At 45.6% G+C, this 20,209-nt stretch overlaps 1 protein-coding gene across 1 annotated transcript in view; it reads left to right on the top strand.

The window, feature by feature from the left end:
- Positions 1-820: 820 nt before the first annotated feature.
- The window catches only part of GFRA4 (GDNF family receptor alpha 4), a 209,714-nt gene continuing 190,325 nt past the window's right edge, over positions 821-20,209 (top strand). Inside the window, exon 1 of the mRNA XM_040357334.1 lies at positions 821-917. Coding sequence (XP_040213268.1) covers positions 821-917 — 97 coding nt within the window. The remainder of the gene's footprint in view (positions 918-20,209) is intronic.

The raw sequence follows: 20,209 nt of genomic DNA on the forward strand, positions 1-20,209 counted from the left end.
CGCAAGATTCATAAAATGAAGAGTATCCCAAATGTCATGAAAACACATAGGTAGATTCACAGAGAAAGGCTTAAACTTGCGGCGGCGTACAGTAGCTTAGCCTGTTAAGGCTACGCCGCCGTAAGTTAGTGATTCTCAATGTACTTGCCTGCTAATATACGGCGGCGTAGCCTAAAGCGGGCGGGTGTAAGGGCGCCGAATTCAAATGTGTTGGAGTGGGGCGTGTTTTATTGTAATGAGGCTTGACCTCCCGTTTTTTACGTTTTTCTTTTAATGCGCATGCGCCAGGCACCTACATTTCCCAGTGTGCATTGCGGCTAAGTACGCCGCACGGGCCTATTGATTTCGACGTGGACGTAAATCCCGATTCGCGGACGACTTACGCAAACAACATAAAAAATTCGAATCTCGCGGCGGGAACGGCGGCCATACTTTAACATTGTTATTCTACCTAATAGATGGAATAACTTTAGGCCTGCTAATGCCTTACGGAAACGGTGTAAAACTACTACTGCGGCGGCCGGGCGTACGTTCGTGAATCGGCGTATCAATAATTTACATATTCTACGCCGACTGCAATGGAAGCGCCACCATAGCGGCCATCCGAAAAATTGCAACCTAAGATAGGACAGCGCAAGCCGTCTTATCTTAGATAGTGTTTAAGCGTATCTCTGTTTGAGCATACACATAAACAATACGTCGGCGTAGATTCTGAGTTAGGTCGGTTATCTACTGATAAGCCGGCCTAACTCTCACTGAACTGACTTGAACTGACTTGAAAGTGTCCCCAATACAGGCAAAGGCATTTTTGGGAGAGACCATGGACAGTCTTGAACTGAAAAGTGTCCCTGATACAGGCAAAGGCAATTCTGGAGAGATCATGGACAGTGTTGAACTGAAAAGTGTCCCCGACACAGGCATAGACCATTTTAGAAAGACCAGACTGTAGGCAGGTGCAGTCTACTTTCTCCACCGCTGGTGACGCCCAACCGTAAGCAGCATTGCAGGGGGAGAGGAAGTCAAGAGGAACATGGTTTTCTCTATGGTTTTTCAGGGTCAATTGGGAATCTATCTGATTGGATTCTACTGCCGCATGTGACTCTAACAGCCATCTTGGGTCAGGCAGAGCCTATTTAGGACCCTGGCTCCCAGGCTTGTCGTGCATTTTGTGTGTGGGCAGTGTAGGGACTAGGGGTGCAACGGATCAAAAAACTCACGGTTCGGATCGTCCTCGGATCAGGAGTCAACGGATCGGATCATTTTTCGGATCAGCAAAAAAAAAAATTTGCAGCCTCCATGTGCCTCAAATTGCCGCCTCCCTGTGCCTCAAATTGCCGCCTCCCTGTGCCCCAAATTGCCACCGTCACTGTGCCCCAAATTGGCCACCTCACTGTGCCCCCAAATTGCCCGCCTCACTGTGCCCAAATTGCCGCCTCACTGTGCCAAATTGCCGCCTCACTGTGCCCCAAATTGCCGCCTCACTGTGCCCCAAATTGCCGCCTCGTCAGGGTGGAAGAAGTGAGAGGGCAGCCAGCAGGGCTGGAATGTCCTTTCCTGCCACCCCAAGGCCAGGTTTTGCAATGCACCCCCTCCCCACCAACCGAACCACCCCCCGGAGAATAGCAGTTGGATGGCAGGGGGCGGCACGGTTAGTTCAAATATGTTTTTGTTTTCTTCTTTTTTTTTTATTATTACATTATCACTTTTTTTTTTTTTTTTTGGAGCTTGTCATTTTTTACTTTAATTTTTGTATAATTTTCTTATTTTTAATATTTTTCTTCTTCGTTACTTTTTAATTACTTATTTTTTTTATTAATTGAATTATTTCTTATTTTTTTTTACATTTAACTTTATTGCTATTACACAAGAGAAAAACAATTCCCTGTGTCATAGCAATTGAAGGTGACAGGTTCCTCTGTGTTAACCCTGTCAGGCTCCAAAACAGGTCCTCACATTGAGATGGGAAGAGCATAGCTTACCCATCTCACTGTGTGCTATTGCAGCATGGACAGAGACTCGTCAGCTGGGGGAGGATGGAACGAACGGACGGAAGGCAGCTGGAGGGGGGAACGGACGACGGCAGCTGGGGGGGGAGGGAGGAGGGGAACGGACTGCAGCTGGAGGGGGGGGGGAACGGACGGACGGGAGGGGGGGTTATCAGAGCCAGTAGGGAGAAGTGTGGGGGGAACGGATGGAACGGCAGCAGAACATTCTCTGCTACAAACCAACTGACTCACCGCCCGTATGTTTTAAACGTCTCCACTTCTGCTCGTACACAGCCCCACCTCCTCCTAAGCCCACGCTGTAATAGACAAAACACATCAGCGCATTGGACACGCATTCTGTCTATCACAGCGTGGTTAGGAGCAGGCGGGGCTGTGTGCAAACAGCGGAGACAATTTCAATGTGTTTATTTACCGCTTTGCTCTGCAGTCCCGCGGCACACCACGGATCACGTGTGTGCCGATCCGAAGTCATTGATCCGTGCGGATCACGGATCAATGACGATCCGTTACACCCCTAGTAGGGACAGACCACCGGTCTGACAGGGACAGTGATTAGCAGTGAGGAGAAGTTCCAGAGGAGCAGGGCCAATCCTAGGCAGGGTGCACAGGGTGCTTTGCACCCAGGCGCCTGCAGAAATGGGGGCGCCAAAGTGGCAGAGTTCTCCGCTCCCTCCTTTTCTCCTTGTTTGTGTCCGTCCAGAACTAGTGTTCTGAGCATAGGTGTGTGTCTGTCCAGAACTGATGTGTCTTTGACCATCTCCTGTACTATGTCTGCAGTCTCTGACCATCTCCTGTATTATGTCTGCAGTCTCTGACCATCTCCTGTACTATGTCTGCAGTCTCTGACCATCTCCTGTATTATGTCTGCAGTCTCTGACCATCTCCTGTATTATGTCTGCAGTCTCTGATCATCTCCTGTACTATGTATGTGATCTCTGATCATCTCCTGTATCATGTCTGCAATCTCTGACCATCTCCTGTATCATGTCTGTAGTATGTCTGGGGATCTTTTTAACAGACTCTCTAACAGAAGCCCTCTCTGTGTCCATCAGAGAGACCCCCCTCCAGGTCACAATAAAGTACTCTGCTTCTCTTCCTGTATTTTGTTTATTGTTAAGAGATCATGTAAGGATCCCAGGTTAATGAAGACTTTGTGGGGGAGCATCTCTGTGGTTGAGTCATTGCCATAGAAACATTTGTAGGAGAGTTTAAGGGGAGGAGTTAGTAAAATGACCATGCCCATGTGGGAGCGCCAGAAATATTTCTGCACCCAAGCGCCTGTGACCCTTGGATCGGCCCATCCTACCTGGAGACCTCCCCATTTGGGTCTGGATAAGCCAAGCCTCATTCCACCCTCTCAAGACAGATGCTCTAGGCACATCTGAGACCTGCTCTGCTGCACATTGCTATTAAATGATGTGTTTGTTGTGAATTATGTGATTCTACATTAATACGAGCTCTGTTCTCTAAAACCATAGTTTGTTGTAATTACTGTTGCCACACCACGCTGTACCTGCCCACAAGACTGACATTACTCGAATGAATATTGGCTGGAGGAACTTCCAAGAAAGGGTGGTGCATTCTGGGTCCAAGGTGAGACCGAGAGGAACTATACCTCCCAGCATGCCAGAAACATGGACATGACTGTCCTTGAAATTGCCCCAGCCCCTGTTCAAATCCCATCTGGGGACAGACTTGGTTTGGAGACAGTATCCTCAATCCAGGGACTGTCCCTGGAAACCGGAGATGTCTGGTCACCCTATCCTAGAGGCAAAGACTGAGTTTGCTACCTGTGAGTACCCAAATGCTGCACTGCATTCCTCAGGCACTGTATAGCTGTCCCAGATCATAGATGGAAGAACATTAAAGAATACGGGTGTATTCAGAGACCAGATAGACAGATGGAAAGCCACCGCTGTTCCAGTGTTGGGGACTCCAGGGACGGAGGAAGTCATGACATCATCCTTTATCGGCTTGACAGTTGAGTCCCTTATACATCTGGCCAGGTCTCCAGAAGGAATCTAGGGCAATATGTGTGAGGAAAGGCAATAAAGAGATAATAATGGATGTATCCAGCATGTAAGCGGGGTGAGGGGTGCGGAGATTTACTGAGGGAGACACGCGTAAAATTCTTTGAACAAGGTAACGTTTATTACCGAGAGGCGTAGTAGTAACAGTCTTTACAATCAAACGGCAAATGGTTCCTCTCCAGGCATGGAGGCACAGATATGCAGTACAGATACTGTTGTTCTAAGCGATGTGGCTTTCTGAGTATCACAGGCACTTCCCACTTAATGGTACATTATATACCCCAGCATACAATGCTTATTGGAAGAGGCTGGAAACACATTACCCGTAGCAGCTGGGAGTCTTTCATCCGACCAAGGTTACCACTGCAGGACTCCGTAGGACCCCTAAACTATCCCTCACAGGCCGGAACACTCTCCCTGGCTTCTCCTCTCTCTCCCTCACAAGCAGGGTCTCTGTCCCTATCTACATCCACTTGTGTTCTCCCTAAAAACGTGCCTGAGCTTTACTATAAAAAGAAACCACCCAAAAATGGTCGCCAAAATCTCTCGAGATCTCGTGCGGCCTATCAGAACACAGGGCTCCTCCAAAATGGTGTTGGAGACACTCTAGAGGCAGAAGTGTTAAACATAAATACATACAAAAACCTAACAATTCGACTGCAGTATGAACACATATGATTACTTTACCACTTGCTCTTGCAGCACTAGACTGCCCTATCACTGACAGCTGCTTACAAGCAGCCTGTGAGATATGAAGGTGTCAGGTGGCACCAGGGGAGAAATATCTTTAGGAAATCTTCAACAAGCTCCTCTGCTACTTTTAGATTGGTATGCCTGGCATAAACAAACAAGTTCACCAATTACTTGTAAAAGTAATTTAAGTTTGTGTCAAGCCAAAAACTTTGTTCTAAACAATTCAATAAATAACTTACGTTACTTAATTCTCAGCACCAGTCAATAAGAGGACAGCCTTTACATTAAGGGCCAAATCCACAAAGACCCGGCGTAACGGCGAATTTCTAATTTAAGTTACACTGCCTTAAAATTTCTACCTAAGTGCCCGATCCACAAAGCACTTACCTAGAAATTTCTGGCCGTGTAACTTAAATTCCGCCGGCGCAAGGCGTTCCTCATTTCATGGGGGCGATTCCCATTTAAATGAGGCGCGCTCCCGCGCCGGCCGTACTGCGCATGCTCGTGACGTCATTTTCCAGACGTGCATAGCGCGAAATTACGTTACGTCTGGCTTTGTGTATTGCGACGGGGCAATAAAGTTGCGTGGGGAAAAAAAAAAGATATGGCACGAAAAAAAAAATTCAAATTCGAAAAAAAAACGCGTCGCTAGACAGAAGGGTCTGCTTTTACATGGTGTACTAACTTTACACCATGTAAAAGCAGCCCTAATTTTGCGTATGCAACTCAATACTTACGGAGAAAAAACGAAGCTGAAAAGCTTCGTGGATCTCCGTAAGTGCTAATTTGCATACCCGAGGCGGCATTTCGACACGAAATGCCCCCAGCGGCAGATGCGGTACTGCATCCTAAGATCCGGCAGTGTAATTCAATTAAACATGCCGGATCTTCTCCCTAACTATGGGAAACTGATTCTGTGGATCAGTTCCATAGTTAGGACCAGGGATACGACGGCGTAACAGCAGTTACACCGTCGTATCCCTTTTGTGGATCTTGCCCTTAACTCCTGCTTTCGGAGAGCACCGCTTGTACAGTATTGTGCGCTTTTTTTTTTCTTTTTCTTGGCCGATCTGTACATCAGACAGGACTGTTCATTCATGAGATCACGCAAGAATATGTCACAAGAATTGAGACACTGGAACGAATATTCAGACAATCTGAAAGCCAAACAAATGATTTTACTCATCTTTTGCTGCAGGGACAATGTCACCACGTGAAGCTTCCCATACTTCAATCTCTATTTTCACTCTGTTCTGGAACATTACTCATAGAACCCTAAGTGAAGTAAATGAATATTTCCCTGCCTCTTCTGCTCATTCAATAGAGGTACGAGGTTATTCCATTAACGCACAAATACTCCAGAAAAAGTCTTCTGTCTCTCATCGAATTAGTTCCGGATACACAGCAACCATATGGCCTATCATCCAGCTGACACCGCTATGATCAATATAAAGAGCTCGCCGCTGAATTGAATTGCTTTCCAGTGAACCTAATCTTTATATAGGCCAGCTTATTCATAGAAGGATGACGGCATGGAAGCACCGCTTACGGGAAGATCTCTGAAGATTAAAGCGGTCTTAAAGAGAACCTGTCGCTGCTCTACTAACTTATGGAGGACAAAACTCTCCAGTGCGTTGGGTGCTATAATGCAACATAATTCGTCATTGTGCCTGTTTCTCCCCAGCACAGGGGACATGTAAATCCACATGGGCTGCATACAAATACATTCACCTTTATAGACCCCCCAATCAGAAATAGACACTATGGCCCGGATTCACAGACAGCGGCGCACATTTATGCCGCCGTAGCGTATTTCCTGTACGCTACGCCGACGCAGCGCAGAGAGGCAAGTATGGAATTCACAAAGGACTTGCTCCCAAAACTGCACTGGGTTTCCTAGGCGTAAGCGGGCGTAGGTGGAAGTGGGCGTGAGCCATGCAAATGAGGCATGACCCCATGCAAATGATGGGCCGAGCGCCAGACAGATACGTATAGCGAACGGCGCATGAGCTGTCCCGTGAACACATCCCAGTGCGCATGCTCAGAATCACGTCGGAACTACTCCCTAAGATACGTCGGATCACTGCCTACGGCGTGAACGTAACCTACGCCTAGTCATATTCACGTCCAACGTAAAAAACACGGGCTTGTGTTCCCTGGTGCAGCCCTTTGCATGGATGCTGCTGAGTTACACCTCCTTTATGGGGCATAACTTTACGCCGGACCTATGTCTTTACGCGCACTGCGTCGGACGCACGTACGTTCGCGAATCGCCGTATCTCCCTCATTTGCATATTTGCATAGAAAATCAATGGGAACGCCAAATACGACCAGCGTAAATATGCGCCCACTCTACGCCGGCATAGGCAAGTTACGTCGGTGGGATGAAGCCTGTTTTTAGGCGTATCTTAGTTTGTAAGTCCGGTGCATAGATACGATGGCGCATATTTGCACTTACGCGGCGTATCTGGAGATACGTTGGCGCAAGTGCTTTGTGAATCCGGGCCTATATTGTCAAATTGGGACACCTGCCTTTACACACACACAGGGGTGGACTGACAACTCATGGGGCCCCCAGCGATAGAAGATTATGGGGCCCCCGGGTTTACAGATGGCCACCACGCCAGGAGGCATTGCATAGGCAGGGCAGCTAAAATCTCAGGATTTTCACATCAAAAGCATGTCGGTTTTGGACATATCAGGGACAGATGTAAAAAAAAACACAGATTTTTACATACTGTCGCTGGTTTTATTGAGCCTGGCAACCCTGATGGGGCTCCCTAGTGGCATGGGGCCCCCGAGAGTCCCAATGGTCAGTCCGCCCCTGCACACACATGAACTTTATTGGCATCCCAGTCTTATAGCCAGATTCAAAAAGACTGGCTTAACTTTGAGGCAGCGTAGCGTATCATATTTACGCTACGCCGGCGTAAGTCAGAGAGGCAAGTGCTGTATTCACAAAGCACTTGCCTCCTAAGTTACGGCGGCGTAGCGTAAATGGGCCATCCGTGGACATATCCCAGTGTGCATTGCTCCAAAGTACGCCGCAAGGACGTATTGGTTTTGACGTGAACGTAAATTACGTCCAGCCCTATTCACGGACGACTTACGCAAACGATGTAAAAATTTAAAAATTTGACGCGGGAGCGACGTCCATACTTAATATTGGCTAGGCCAGCTTTTTGTTCGACTAACTTTACGCCGGATAAAGCCTTACGTAAACGACGTAAAAAAATGCCCCCTGGGCGCACGTACGTTTCTGAATCGGCGTATATAGCTCATTTGCATATTCTACGCCGAAATCAACGGAAGTGCCACCTAGCGGCCAGTGTAACTATGCACCCTAAGATACGACGGCGTAGGAGACTTACGCCGCTCGTATCTTAGCCTAATTTAAGCGTATCTGGGTTCCAGAATACGCTTAAATTTCCGACGGCGTAGATTCAGAGTTACGACGGCGTATCTACTGAATCTGGCTATTAGTCTGTAGGGTTCAATATTGAGTTGGCCTGCCCTTTGCAGTTATAACATCTTTAATGCCGCGTACACACGATCATTTTCGGCATGAAAAAAAACGAAATTTTTTAAAACGTCATTTAAAATCGGCTTCTGAAAAACGACAAAAAAAAAATTCAAACATGCTGCATTTTTTCACGTCGTTTTTTTAAAATGTCGTTTTTCGTGTTGTTAAAAATAATCGTGTGTGGGCAAAAACTTTGTTTTAAACCTGCGCATGCTCAGAAGCAAGTTATGAGACGGTAGCGCTCGTTCAGGTAAAACTACCATTCATAATGGAGTAAGCACATTCATCACGCTGTAACAGACAAAAAAGCGCGAATCGTCTTTTACTAACAAGGAATCAGCTAAAAACAGCCCCAAGGCGAATAGAACTTCCCCTTTATAGTGCCGCCGTATGTGTTGTACGTCACCGCGCTTTGTTCATCATTTTTCAAAAACGATGGTGTGTGGGCAACGTCGTTTTTAATGATGAAGTTGGAAAAACATCGGTTTTTTTCATGATGAAAATTTTCTTTTTTTTTCATGCCGAAAAACGACCGTGTTTACGCAGCATAACTCTTAGGCCCCGTACACACGAGAGGATCGATCCGCGGAAACGGTCCGGAGGACCGTTTCCGTGGATAAATCCTCTGGCGGATTTTGATCTCATGGTTGTACTAACCATGAGATCAAAATCCCCACGGAATTCCCTCCACGGTGTGGTGTCGCGGCGTCGCCGCGATGATGACGCGGCGACGTGCGCGACGCTGTCATATAAGGACTTCCACGCATGCGTCGAATCATTACGAGGCATGCGGGGGATGGATTCGGACGGATTGATCCGCTGAGTCTGTACAGACCAGCGGATCAATCCGCTGGACTGGATTCCAGCGGATAGATTTCTTAGCATGCTAAGAAATCTTGATCCGCTGGAAATCCATCCCCGGGGAAAAAAATCAGCGGAAAAATATCCGCTGGATCGTACACACCAGGGGATCTATCCGCTGAAACCGGTCCGCGGATCAATTTCAGCGGATCGATCCTCTCGTGTGTACGGGGCCTTAGGCTTAATTTCCACTGACGTTTTTACAGCCACTTTTCTGAGCATTTTTTACAGCCTAAAAACGCCTGTCCATGTTATTCTATGGCATCATGCCCACATAGGCGTTTTTGAGCTGTAAAAAAAACGCGGGACCAGGGCGTTCTGAAGCTCCAGAGTAGAGCTGTTAAAACGCCAGACGTTAAAAAACGCTCAAAAACGCTCAAAAACTCTACCGCGGCGTTTTTTTTTGACAAAATAAACATGGACAGGCGTTTTTAAGCTGTAAAAAAGGCTAACACAAGTGGCTGTAAAAACGCCAGTGGAAATTAAGCCTTATGGGAAGGATGTCCACAAGGTTTAGGAGTGTGTTTATGGGAAGGATTGACCATTCTTCCAGAAATGTATTTGTGAGGTCAGGCACTGATGTTGGATGAGATGGCCTGGCTCACAGTCTCCACTCTAATTCATCATAATGGTGTTCTCTCAGGTTGCGGTCAGGACTCTGTGCAGGCTAGTCAAGTTCCTCCACCCCAAACTCGCTCATCCATATCTTTATGGACCTTGCTTTGTGCACTGGTGCGCAGTCATGTTGGAACAGGAAGGGGCCATCCCCAAACTTGGTATGCTGGTGTCTTAAGAGTTCCCTTCACTGAAACTAAGGGGCCAATTCCAACCCCTGAAAAACAACCCCACACCATAATCCCCCCTCCGTCAAATGATTTGGACCAGTTCACAAAGAAAGATCCATAACGACATGGATGAGTGCGTTTGGTGTGAAGAAGCTTGACTGGCCCCAACCCGATAGAACACCTTTGGGATGAATTAGAGCGGAGACTGTGAGCCAGGCTTTCTCGTCCACATCCGTTCCTGATCTCACAAATTCTCTTCTGGAAGAATGGTCAAACATTCCCATAGACACACTCCTAAATATTGTGAACAGTCTTCCCAGAAGATTTGAATATACAGGGCCAGATTCTCAAAGAGATACGACGGTGTATCTCCTGATAAACCGTTGTATCTCTGAGTTAGGCCGGTCGTATCTATGCGACTGATTCATAGAATCAGTTAGGCATAGATATGCCTAAGATCCGACAGGTGTAACTGTGTTACACCGTCGGATCCTAACTGCAATTGAAAAATGGCCGCTGGGGGCGTTCTCGCTGATTTACGCAGAGAATATGTAAATCAGCGAGATACGCCAATTCACGAACGTACGCGGGCCCGACGTAGTCACTTTACACCGTTTATGTAAGGGTTTTCCCAGCGTATAGTTACCCCTGATTCTATGAGGCGCAGCCAATGTTAAGTATGGCCGTCGTTCCCGTGTCGAATTTTGAAATTTTATGCCGTTTGCGTACGTCGATTCACAAAACCGATGGACGCAAGTTACGCTCACGCCGAAACCAATGACGTCCTAGCGACGTCATTGGGAGCAATGCACACCGGGAAAATTCACGGAAGGCGCATGCGCATTTAAATCGGCGCGGGGACGCGCCTGATTTAAATAATACACTACCCCTAGCTGCGGAATTTGAATTCCGCTGGAGGATTAACGATACGCCGCCGCAAGTTTTGAGGTAAGTGTTTTGTGAATTACCCACTTGCTTCTAAAACTTGCGGCGGCGGATCTTAAATCACATAGGTTACGCGGATCTAAAGATCCGCTAACCTATGTGAATCTGGCCCAATATAAGCAGGGCCGGTGCCGACTCAGGCGAAGGTGCATTTTGAAGCCCCCCCGGCGTGCACGCACGCACATGTGCACACACACACACCAACACTATACAGAGAGATACCACATAATATATCTAGATAGATAGAGAACAATGCTAGTACTATCTTTCTCCTATTGTGCCCACACTGCCCAGTGAAACTGACCTGCTCTCTCTGGTGGCCCTGGACAGCGTGTCTCTCTCACTGGTGGTGCGGTGCAGCATGGCTCTCTCTCTGGTGGTGCAGTACAGTGTGGCTCTCTCTCTCTCTCTCGCTGACGCTCTGGTGGTGCAGGTACAGCATGGTGCTCTTGTGGTGCGGGTACAGCATGGCTCTCATGGCTCTCTCTGGGGGTGCGGCTACAGCGTGGCTCTCATGGCTCTCTGGTGGTGTGGGTACAGCGTGGCACTCATGGCTCTCTGGTGGTGTGGGTACAGCGTGGTGCTCTGGTGGTGCGGGTACAGCATGGCTCTCTCTGGTGGTGTGGGTACAGCGTGGCACTCTGGTGGTGCAGGTACAGCGTGGTGCTCTGGTGGTGCGGGTACAGCATGGCTCTCATTGCTCTCTCTGGTGGTACGGGTACATGAGGGCTATCAACAGCGCCCTCAACCGCCCCCGCGAACTCTTCAAGCTGGTCACTCAGACCATGAATCCAGGATGTCTTGAAGTCCCCAATTCGGACACCCAAGAATTTTGCAATGATTTATCGGATTACTTCATTAATAAAATCAGTGAAATCCGAGAAAGCATTCAGCAAAACAATACCCCCCTCAACTCCCCCCACAATTATTCACACAATACCCACAACAATTCACCACAATCAGGTAAGTTCACGCTGGAACCCATCTCTATCCATGCCACAAAGAATATCATCGCTGCTTTGCGTAACAGCACAGCACCGAATGATATCATCCCCACTAAACTGCTGAAGGAATGCGCCGACATCCTGGCACCTCCTATTATGCAGCTTATAAACCAATCTTTCAAGGAGGGCATAGTGCCCTCCAAGTTGAAAGAGGGCATAATCCAACCCATCTTGAAGAAACCCACACTTGACCCCAAGGACCCACTCCACCGCCGTCCCATAACATGCCTAAATATACTCTCAAAGATAATGGAAAAAGTAGTGGTACAACAGCTGCAACAGCATCTAGATACCCATAACCTACTTGATCCATTTCAATCTGGCTTCCGTCCCGGACACGGGACGTAAACAGCATTGCTCAAAATATGGGACGACGCTCTCGAGGCCGCAGACGAAGGAGAATCGTGTCTTCTGGTTCTGTTAGACCTAAGCGCAGCTTTTGACACCGTAGACCACAAACTATTATTGACACGGCTAGTTGAAGTAGCCAGAGTCGCAGAAGGCGATTTATCTTGGTTCTCCTCTTTTTTGGAAAACCGATCTCAAATAGTGAAGTTAGGACCCTTCACTTCTGAGAAACGCATAGTATCGTGCGGAGTCCCTCAAGGATCGCCTCTGTCGCCGGTGTTATTCAACATCTATCTTCGTCCTCTTTTTTAAATCATCAGCAGCCAAAAACTGCTCTACCACTCATATGCAGATGACACGCAACTATACTTCCGCATTTGCAATAGAAAGGATCATCACCTCAATCTAGAGACATGCCTCTCTTTGATAGAGAACTGGATGACCAAGAGTTACCTTAAACTCAACGGAGCAAAAACAGAACTTCTCCTGTTTCACGCCAAGCGGATGAATCAACATGCAACATCGTGGATACCCCCGCCCATTCTGGGCAAAATCATCTCCCCTAGCGCCAAAGTCAAAAGTCTCGAGGTCATCTTGGACTCCTACATGACAATGGATGCACAAATAGGGTCGGTAGTCAGCGGATCTCACCATCTGCTACGCCTACTACGCAGACTTACTCCTTTTATTCCCAAAGAAGACGTAGCAGTCGTAGTGGGATCAATTGTGAACTCCAGACTGGACTATGCGAATGCCCTTTACCTCGGACTCCCAAAGTACAAAATCGCTCGTCTACAAGTCGTACAAAATACGGCCGCCAGACTTGTGACTGGGAAAAAACCCTGGGAATCAATCTCACCTTCACTGAGAACCCTTCATTGGTTGCCAGTAAAAGACAGATAAAAAATAGACGAAAAAATAAAAGCTCACAACTCCAATCGCGTTCTGCGATCCACCAATCAAAATCTTCTCCAGATACCGAAAGCCAACTACAAGTCCAAAGGAGATAGAAGATTTGCGGTCCAGGGTCCCAGACTATGGAACGCTTTACCAACCAGCATTCGGTTGGAGGAGAACCACTTAGTCTTCAGGAGAAAGATCAAAACTCATCTCTTTTCATATCAAAGGAGACAGGAACAACAAGCGCCCAGAGGCGATTAAGTTCGCATGTGTCGCGCTATATAAGTTTCTCATTCATTCATTCATTCATTCATTCATTCTAATATATGCAATACGCATCATTCACCCCTAGGAATTTCAGAGGAGCCACAAGGTAACACGCCACCCAAGAATCCAGCAGCTCCTCCCGGGGTAATGCTACATATCAGTGCTGTGTGAGGATGAAAGTTATATATTTGACTTCTTGTTTATAAGTACTTTTCATCTATTGCAGTCTTTTCTCCGGTTAACTTTCTCTTTATGCGCTCTTCAAAATATATGCCCGGAAAACCCACACTGACAGCCTGATCTATTGTTTATCTGGCGTTATTTGTTTTAAACTTTGAGTCGTATTTTTGTCGCAGCAAGCTGTGTAATGTAGACCTCCGCCGCTGTTACTTTTAGAGGCCGGTGCTTTAGAAACGCTATTTCTCCTCAAATGTAACCACCAGCTGATTGTAGTTTCATCATAACCCAAATTTATAGGCACCGGCTCTCTCTCAAGGGACGGCAGTCATATTTATGATGCTTGGTGTATTTTTTTATTTTTTTTTCCTCCTATGGTCCTTTTTTGTATTATGCATTTTGAAACATCAAACACAGAAAAGACTGCATATCCAGGAGGAATTAATGCAAAAATATTTTACTCTGGCAGAGACACCATCAATAATAGCAGGTGAATCTAAACCTCTTTCCATTTTATCATCCTGAGTTCCAGACTCTTCAAAAGTAGCAAAACTTTCTTGCTGTGTTTTTCATTTGCTTTACGCTTTATGTCTTTTTTTTTTCTTTTTTCTCCCGCACCGCCTAAAATCTTCACTCTGCTGGCTGCGTGGAGTCATAAACCGCGCTTACGAGTCTCTTGTCGGACATGTGCCATTTCTGTCTTCTGCATACGTGAATTAAACTCGATGCTCCCCTATTTATTATTTAAGAATATGGCGTTTATGCAGATGTTAAAGAATACAAACAACTAACGTGTTCTTACGGGGCTGTAAAATATATATTATGTTTTAAGAGATCTATAACTTTCACGGTATGAAAAAAAAAAAAAAAGATTAATAAACTTAGATCATTCTACTGTCCCGCATGGAATTAAATTTCTTGGTTTGCTTTTATATTTTTATATATTTTTTTTCTTTTTTTTACGTATTGAATTTAATTAACCACTTCAGCCCCGGAAGATTTGGCTGCTCAATGACCAGGCAATTTTTTTTGCGATACAGCACTGCGTCGTTTTAATTGACACTTGAGCAGTCGTGCGACGCTGTACCTAAACAACATTTACGTCCTTTTTTTCCCCACAAATACAGCTTTCTTTTGGTGGTATTTGATCACCTCTGCAGTTTTTTTATTTTTTGCGCTATAATCAAAAATATAGCCCCAATTTTGAAAAAAATGCAATATTTTTTTATTTTTTGCTATAATAAATATCCCCAAAAAATATCTAAAAACATTTTTTTTCCTCAGTTTAGGCCGATACGTATTCTTCTACATATTTTTGGTTAAAAAAATCGCAATAAGTGTTTATTGATTGGTTTGCACAAAAGTTATAGGGGCAGCAGATCCACAGAGATCTGCACCGGCGCAACGTATGGGAGATATGCTACGCCGCTGTAACTTACTTTTTTAAACTTCGAATCCACAAAGAATTTGCGCCGTAAGTTACGGCGGCGTAGTCTATCTCTCGCGGCGTAAGGGCGCCTAATTCAAATCGGCGAGTAGGGGGCGTGTTTCATTTAAATGAAGCGCGTCCCCGCGCCGAATGAACTGCGCATGCGCCATCCCAAAATTTTCCGCCGTGCATTGCGCTAAATGACGTCGCAAGGACGTCATATTTTTTAACATAGACGTGAATTACGTCCATCCTGATTCACGGACGACTTACGCAAAAAAAAAAAAATTCAAAATAAACGCGGGAACGACGGCCATACTTAACATGGCAAGTCTAACTATACGCCGCAAAACACCAGCTTTAACTATACGACGGAAAAAGCCGACTAGAGACGATGTAAGAGAATGCGACGGCCGCGTGTACGTTCGTGGATCGTCGGAAATAGCTCATTTGCATACTCGACGCGGAAAACAACGAGAACTCCACCCAGCGGACGCCGAAGTATTGCATCTAAGATCCGAAGGCGTACAAAGCCATACGCCTGTCGGATCTAACCCAGATGCCGTCGTATCTTGGTTTGAGGATTCAAACCAAAGATACGACGCGGGAAATTTGAAAGTACACCGGCCTATCAGTAGATACGCCGGCGTACTCTCTCTGTGGATCTGCCCCTTAGTGTCTACAAAATAGGGGATCTTTTTATGGCATTTTTATTAATATTTTTTTTTTGGCGGACATATTGAACACTTTTGACACCATTTTGGGACCATTGTCATTTTTACACCAATCAGTGCTATAAAAATGCACTGATTACTGTAAAAATGACACTGGCAGTGAAGGGGTTCACCAAATAGAGCTTTCTTTTGGTGGTATTTGATCACCTCTGCAGTTTTTATTTTTTGCGCTATAAACAACAACAAAAAGCGACAATTTTGAATTAAAAAAAATATATATATTTTTTACTTTCAGCTATAATACATACCCAAAATAAATATATAAAAAAATGACTTTATTCATCAGTTTAGGACAATAATTATTCTACATATTTTTGGCGGGTTTGTATTTATTTTTTGCGCTATAAACAAAAAAAAGAGCGTTGATTTTGAAAAAAACACAACATTTTGTACTTTTTGCTATAATAAATATCCCCATTTTTTTTATTTTTTTTTTTTAGAGTAAATGTTTTCCTCAGTTTAGGCCCATATGTATTCTTCAACATATTTTTGGTAATAAAAATCGCAATAAGCGTATATTGATTGGTTTGTGCAAAAGTTATAGCGTCTATACATTGCGGCGGACAGATTGGACACTTTTGACACATTTTTGGAACCATTGACAATTATACAGCGTTCCGTGCTATAACAATGCACTGAATACTGTATAAATGTCACTGGCAGGGAAGGGGTCAACACAAGGGAGCGATCAAGGGGTTAACTGTGTTCCCTAGGTGTGTGTTCTAACTGTGTGGGGAGGGGACTGACTATAGGAGACAACAGATTTTACTGTTGTAGGTTTAGTAACATTTTAAGACAACTGAATTTTTTTCTTAATTACCAACATACCTCTCTGCTTCATTAAATAGCATATGTATATTTGGGGGACTTGAGCAGACTCTGGATATGAGTTTATAATCTCATTCGCACATTACTTCAAATTCTCTATGAAAAACCATATGAACCTTGTAGACAAGTGCAGTCTATTTTCTCCACTGCAGGTGGCGTAGCAGTTGGAGGGGAAGTCAAGAGAAACATGGTATCTCTATGGTTTACTGTGTCAATGGAGAAGCTGATTAGATGCTGCTGCCCCATGTAACTCTGGCAGCCATCTTCAGTCAGGCAGAGACTATTTAAGGTCCTGGCTTCCAGGCTTGGCACACATTACACGTGTGGGTATTGTAGGGACGGGTCACCTACACTATATTGTCAAAAGTATTGGGAGTTCAATAATGAGTTGGCCCACCCTTTGCAGCTATAACGGCTTCAACTCTTCTCGGAAGGCTGTCCACAAGGTTTAGGAGTGTGTCTATGGGAATGTTTGACCATTCTTCCAGAAGCACATTTGTGAGGCCAGGCACTGATTTTGGACAAGAAGGCATGGTTTGCAGTCTCCACTCTAATTCATCCCAAAGGTGTTCTATCAGGTTGGGGTCAGGCTAGTTAAGTTCGGGTTGGGGGCAGGCCAGTTAAGTTCCTCCACCCCAAACTCGCTCATCCATGTCTTTATGTACCTCGATTAGCGCACAGGTGCGCAGTCATGTTGGAACAGGACAGGGCCATCCCCAAACTGTTCCCACAAAGTTGGAAGCATGAAATTTTCCAAAATGTCTTGGTGTGCTGACGCTTTAAGATTTCCCTTCACTGGAACCAATGGGCCAAGCCCAACCCCTCAAAAACAACCTCACATCATCATACCCCCTCCGCCAAATGATTTGGACCAGTGCACAAAGCAAGGTCCATATAGACATGGATGAGCGAGTTTGGGGTGGAGGAACTTGACTGGTCTTCACAGAGTCCTGACCTCAACCCGAAAGAACACCTTTGAGATGAATTAGAGTGAAGACTGCGAGCCAGGCCTTCTTGTCCAACATCAGTGCCTGACCTCACACATGCGCTTCTGGAAGAATGGTCAAATATTCCCATAGACACACTCCTAAACCTTGTGGACAGCCTTCCCATCCTTGGTGTCAGTGAGAGGAATAGTGCCCAAGCATTGGTGTCAGTGGGAGGTATAGTGCCAAAATCGTTGGTGTCAGTGGGAGGTATAGTACCAAATTGTTGATGTCAGTGGGAGGCATATTGGCAAATTGTTGGTTTCAGTGGGAGGTTTAGTGCCACACAGGGGTGGACTGACAACTCATGGGGCCCCCGGGCAATAGGAGATTATGGGGCCCCCGAGCAATAGGAGATTGTGGGGCCCCCAGGCATTAGGAGGTTATGGGGCCCCCAGGCAAAATATTATGGGGCCACACAGTATACACACACACACACACACACACAGTATACATACACACAGAATACACATACACACACTGAAAAGATACTGGAGAGGCGGGGCAGGCATAACCTTGGGATTTTTTTTTAAAAACACAGATTTTTACATACTGGTTTTACTGAGGCTGGCAACCCTGATGGGGCCCACAAGTGGCATGGGGCCCTCAGGCAGTGCCAAGTCCCCGAATGGTCAGTCCGCCCCTGGTGCCACATCATTGGTGTCAGTAGGAGGTATAGTGCCAAATTGCTGGTGTCAGTGGGAGGTATAGTGGCAAATTGTTGGTGTCAGTGGAAGGTATAGTGCCAAATTGTTGGTGTCGGTGAGAGGTATAGTGGCAAATTGTTGGTGTCAGTGGAAGGTATAGTGCCAAATTGTTGGTGTCGGTGAGAGGTATAGTGCCAAATTGTTGGTGTCGGTGAGAGGTATAGTGGCAAATTGTTGGTGTCCAGTGGAAGGTATAGTGGCAAATTTTTGGTGTCAGTGGAAGGCCCCGTACACACGTTTGATAAACTCGATGAGCAAAACACATCGTTTTGCTCGTCGAGTTTCTTGTGAAGCCGCCGAGGATCTCGGCGAGCCAAGTTTCCTCATTGACTAACGAGGAAATAGAGAACATGTTCTCTATTTGGCTCGACGAGATCCTCGTCGGCTCCCTCGGCCAAAAGTGTACACACGGCCGGGTTTCTCGGCAGAATACAGCTCCGATCGAGTTTCTGGCTGAATTGTGCCGAGAAACTCGGTCGTGTGTACGGGGCCGAAGGTATAGTGCCAAATTGTTAGTTTCAGTTTGAGAAATAGTGCCCAAAGGGCCAGATAAAGGCAAGCAAAGGGCCACAAATGGCCCCCGGCCGCAGTTTAGGGACCACAGCTGCAAGTGTTGAAATAACAACACCAAAAAGGAATAACCTGCCTTAAAATGATGTCGATCCTTTTCAAGGACAGTCTATAATAATTTGACTGGATACACTGAATGTAAATCTCCAAAGATAATAAAACAGTTAGACGCTATCCAGGGAATGTTACACCCTATAAAACAGACAGAAGAAAGGACATTTCACAGTAGCGATGTCGCCCATCTAGCAAGATAATTAAAACTTTTAATTTTTTTTTAAGAATTGTATTTAAATTGCAGAAACAATTGAGGGGAGAGTAGTACAAGAAATCCATTGAACAAGTAAGAATAGATTCATGATCCCAATACCGAAAGCGAATGTTCTTTTCTTAATGGGCTTTCAACTTTGTTTAAATTGATAGTTCACTTAATGTTGGATGCAGAGACTTTGAATACCATTTCACTTCAATTGTTATTTCACCGTGAAAAGGCAAAGAAAATTGCATTTATTATACAAAGAAATGCATTTATTATGAGAATGAAACAAACAATGGTGAAATAAAATGGAATAACCTGATATGGGAGAAGGTCTATTTTCTGGGGATGTCTTCTTCTGAAAGAGGTAGATTATACAAGGGGGGGGGGGGGGGGGAATTCTGTTAATAAATAACATAAATAAACGTAGAGATTCAGCTGTTTATGTTACTTACACATTGATTATTTTAGTTTTTAATAAAAAAGGAAAGTAAAAAAAGAACTATAAAAAAATGATATTAAACAACTTCTTAGTTCATTTATTGGGGCATTTCTTTGAAATTTATGAAGTCATTTTCCTATTTAGCTACCTGCAGGTTGAAGTCAGGCTTGCAGTTGGTGTGTAAATATAACAGGAGAACATGGGCTTCCGTTTTGTATGTGAACGGGGATAGGCACGGATTTCCCACAAGGCCACTGAGGCCAGGCCTTGGGGCGGCAGGGCGCCAAGGGCGGCAGTGGCATGGAGTCCCCCGACGCCCAGTTAAGGGTGGTAAGTTATGGGGGAATCCGCTCCCTCGTTAACAAGTGATTGCGGCGATGCCGCCGAAATCACTTGTAAAATATGTGCTCCCGTCCGTCCTCCCCTCTCCCCCCACCCCACATACCTCTCTTTGCTGGCCTCTGTCTTTGGGACTCGTCCTCCCCCCAGCCACCGAGTCTGTCTCCTGTCCCTGCTGCGATGTACACAGAGAGAGGGGAGAGCTGTGCTCTTCCCATCTCAGCTGTGACAGGAGTTCTAGCACAGTGCTAGGACTGCTGTTTTGGAGGTGAAAGGGTCAATAAAGAGAATATGTCACCTCCAATTGCTATCACACTGGGAATTGTTTTCTCCTGTGTGATAGGAAAAAACTTAAGTGAAAAAAATTGATAAAAAATAAATA

The sequence above is a fragment of the Rana temporaria genome, chromosome 1 (assembly GCF_905171775.1).
Source record: "Rana temporaria chromosome 1, aRanTem1.1, whole genome shotgun sequence".
Classification (NCBI taxonomy): Eukaryota; Metazoa; Chordata; class Amphibia; order Anura; family Ranidae; genus Rana; species Rana temporaria.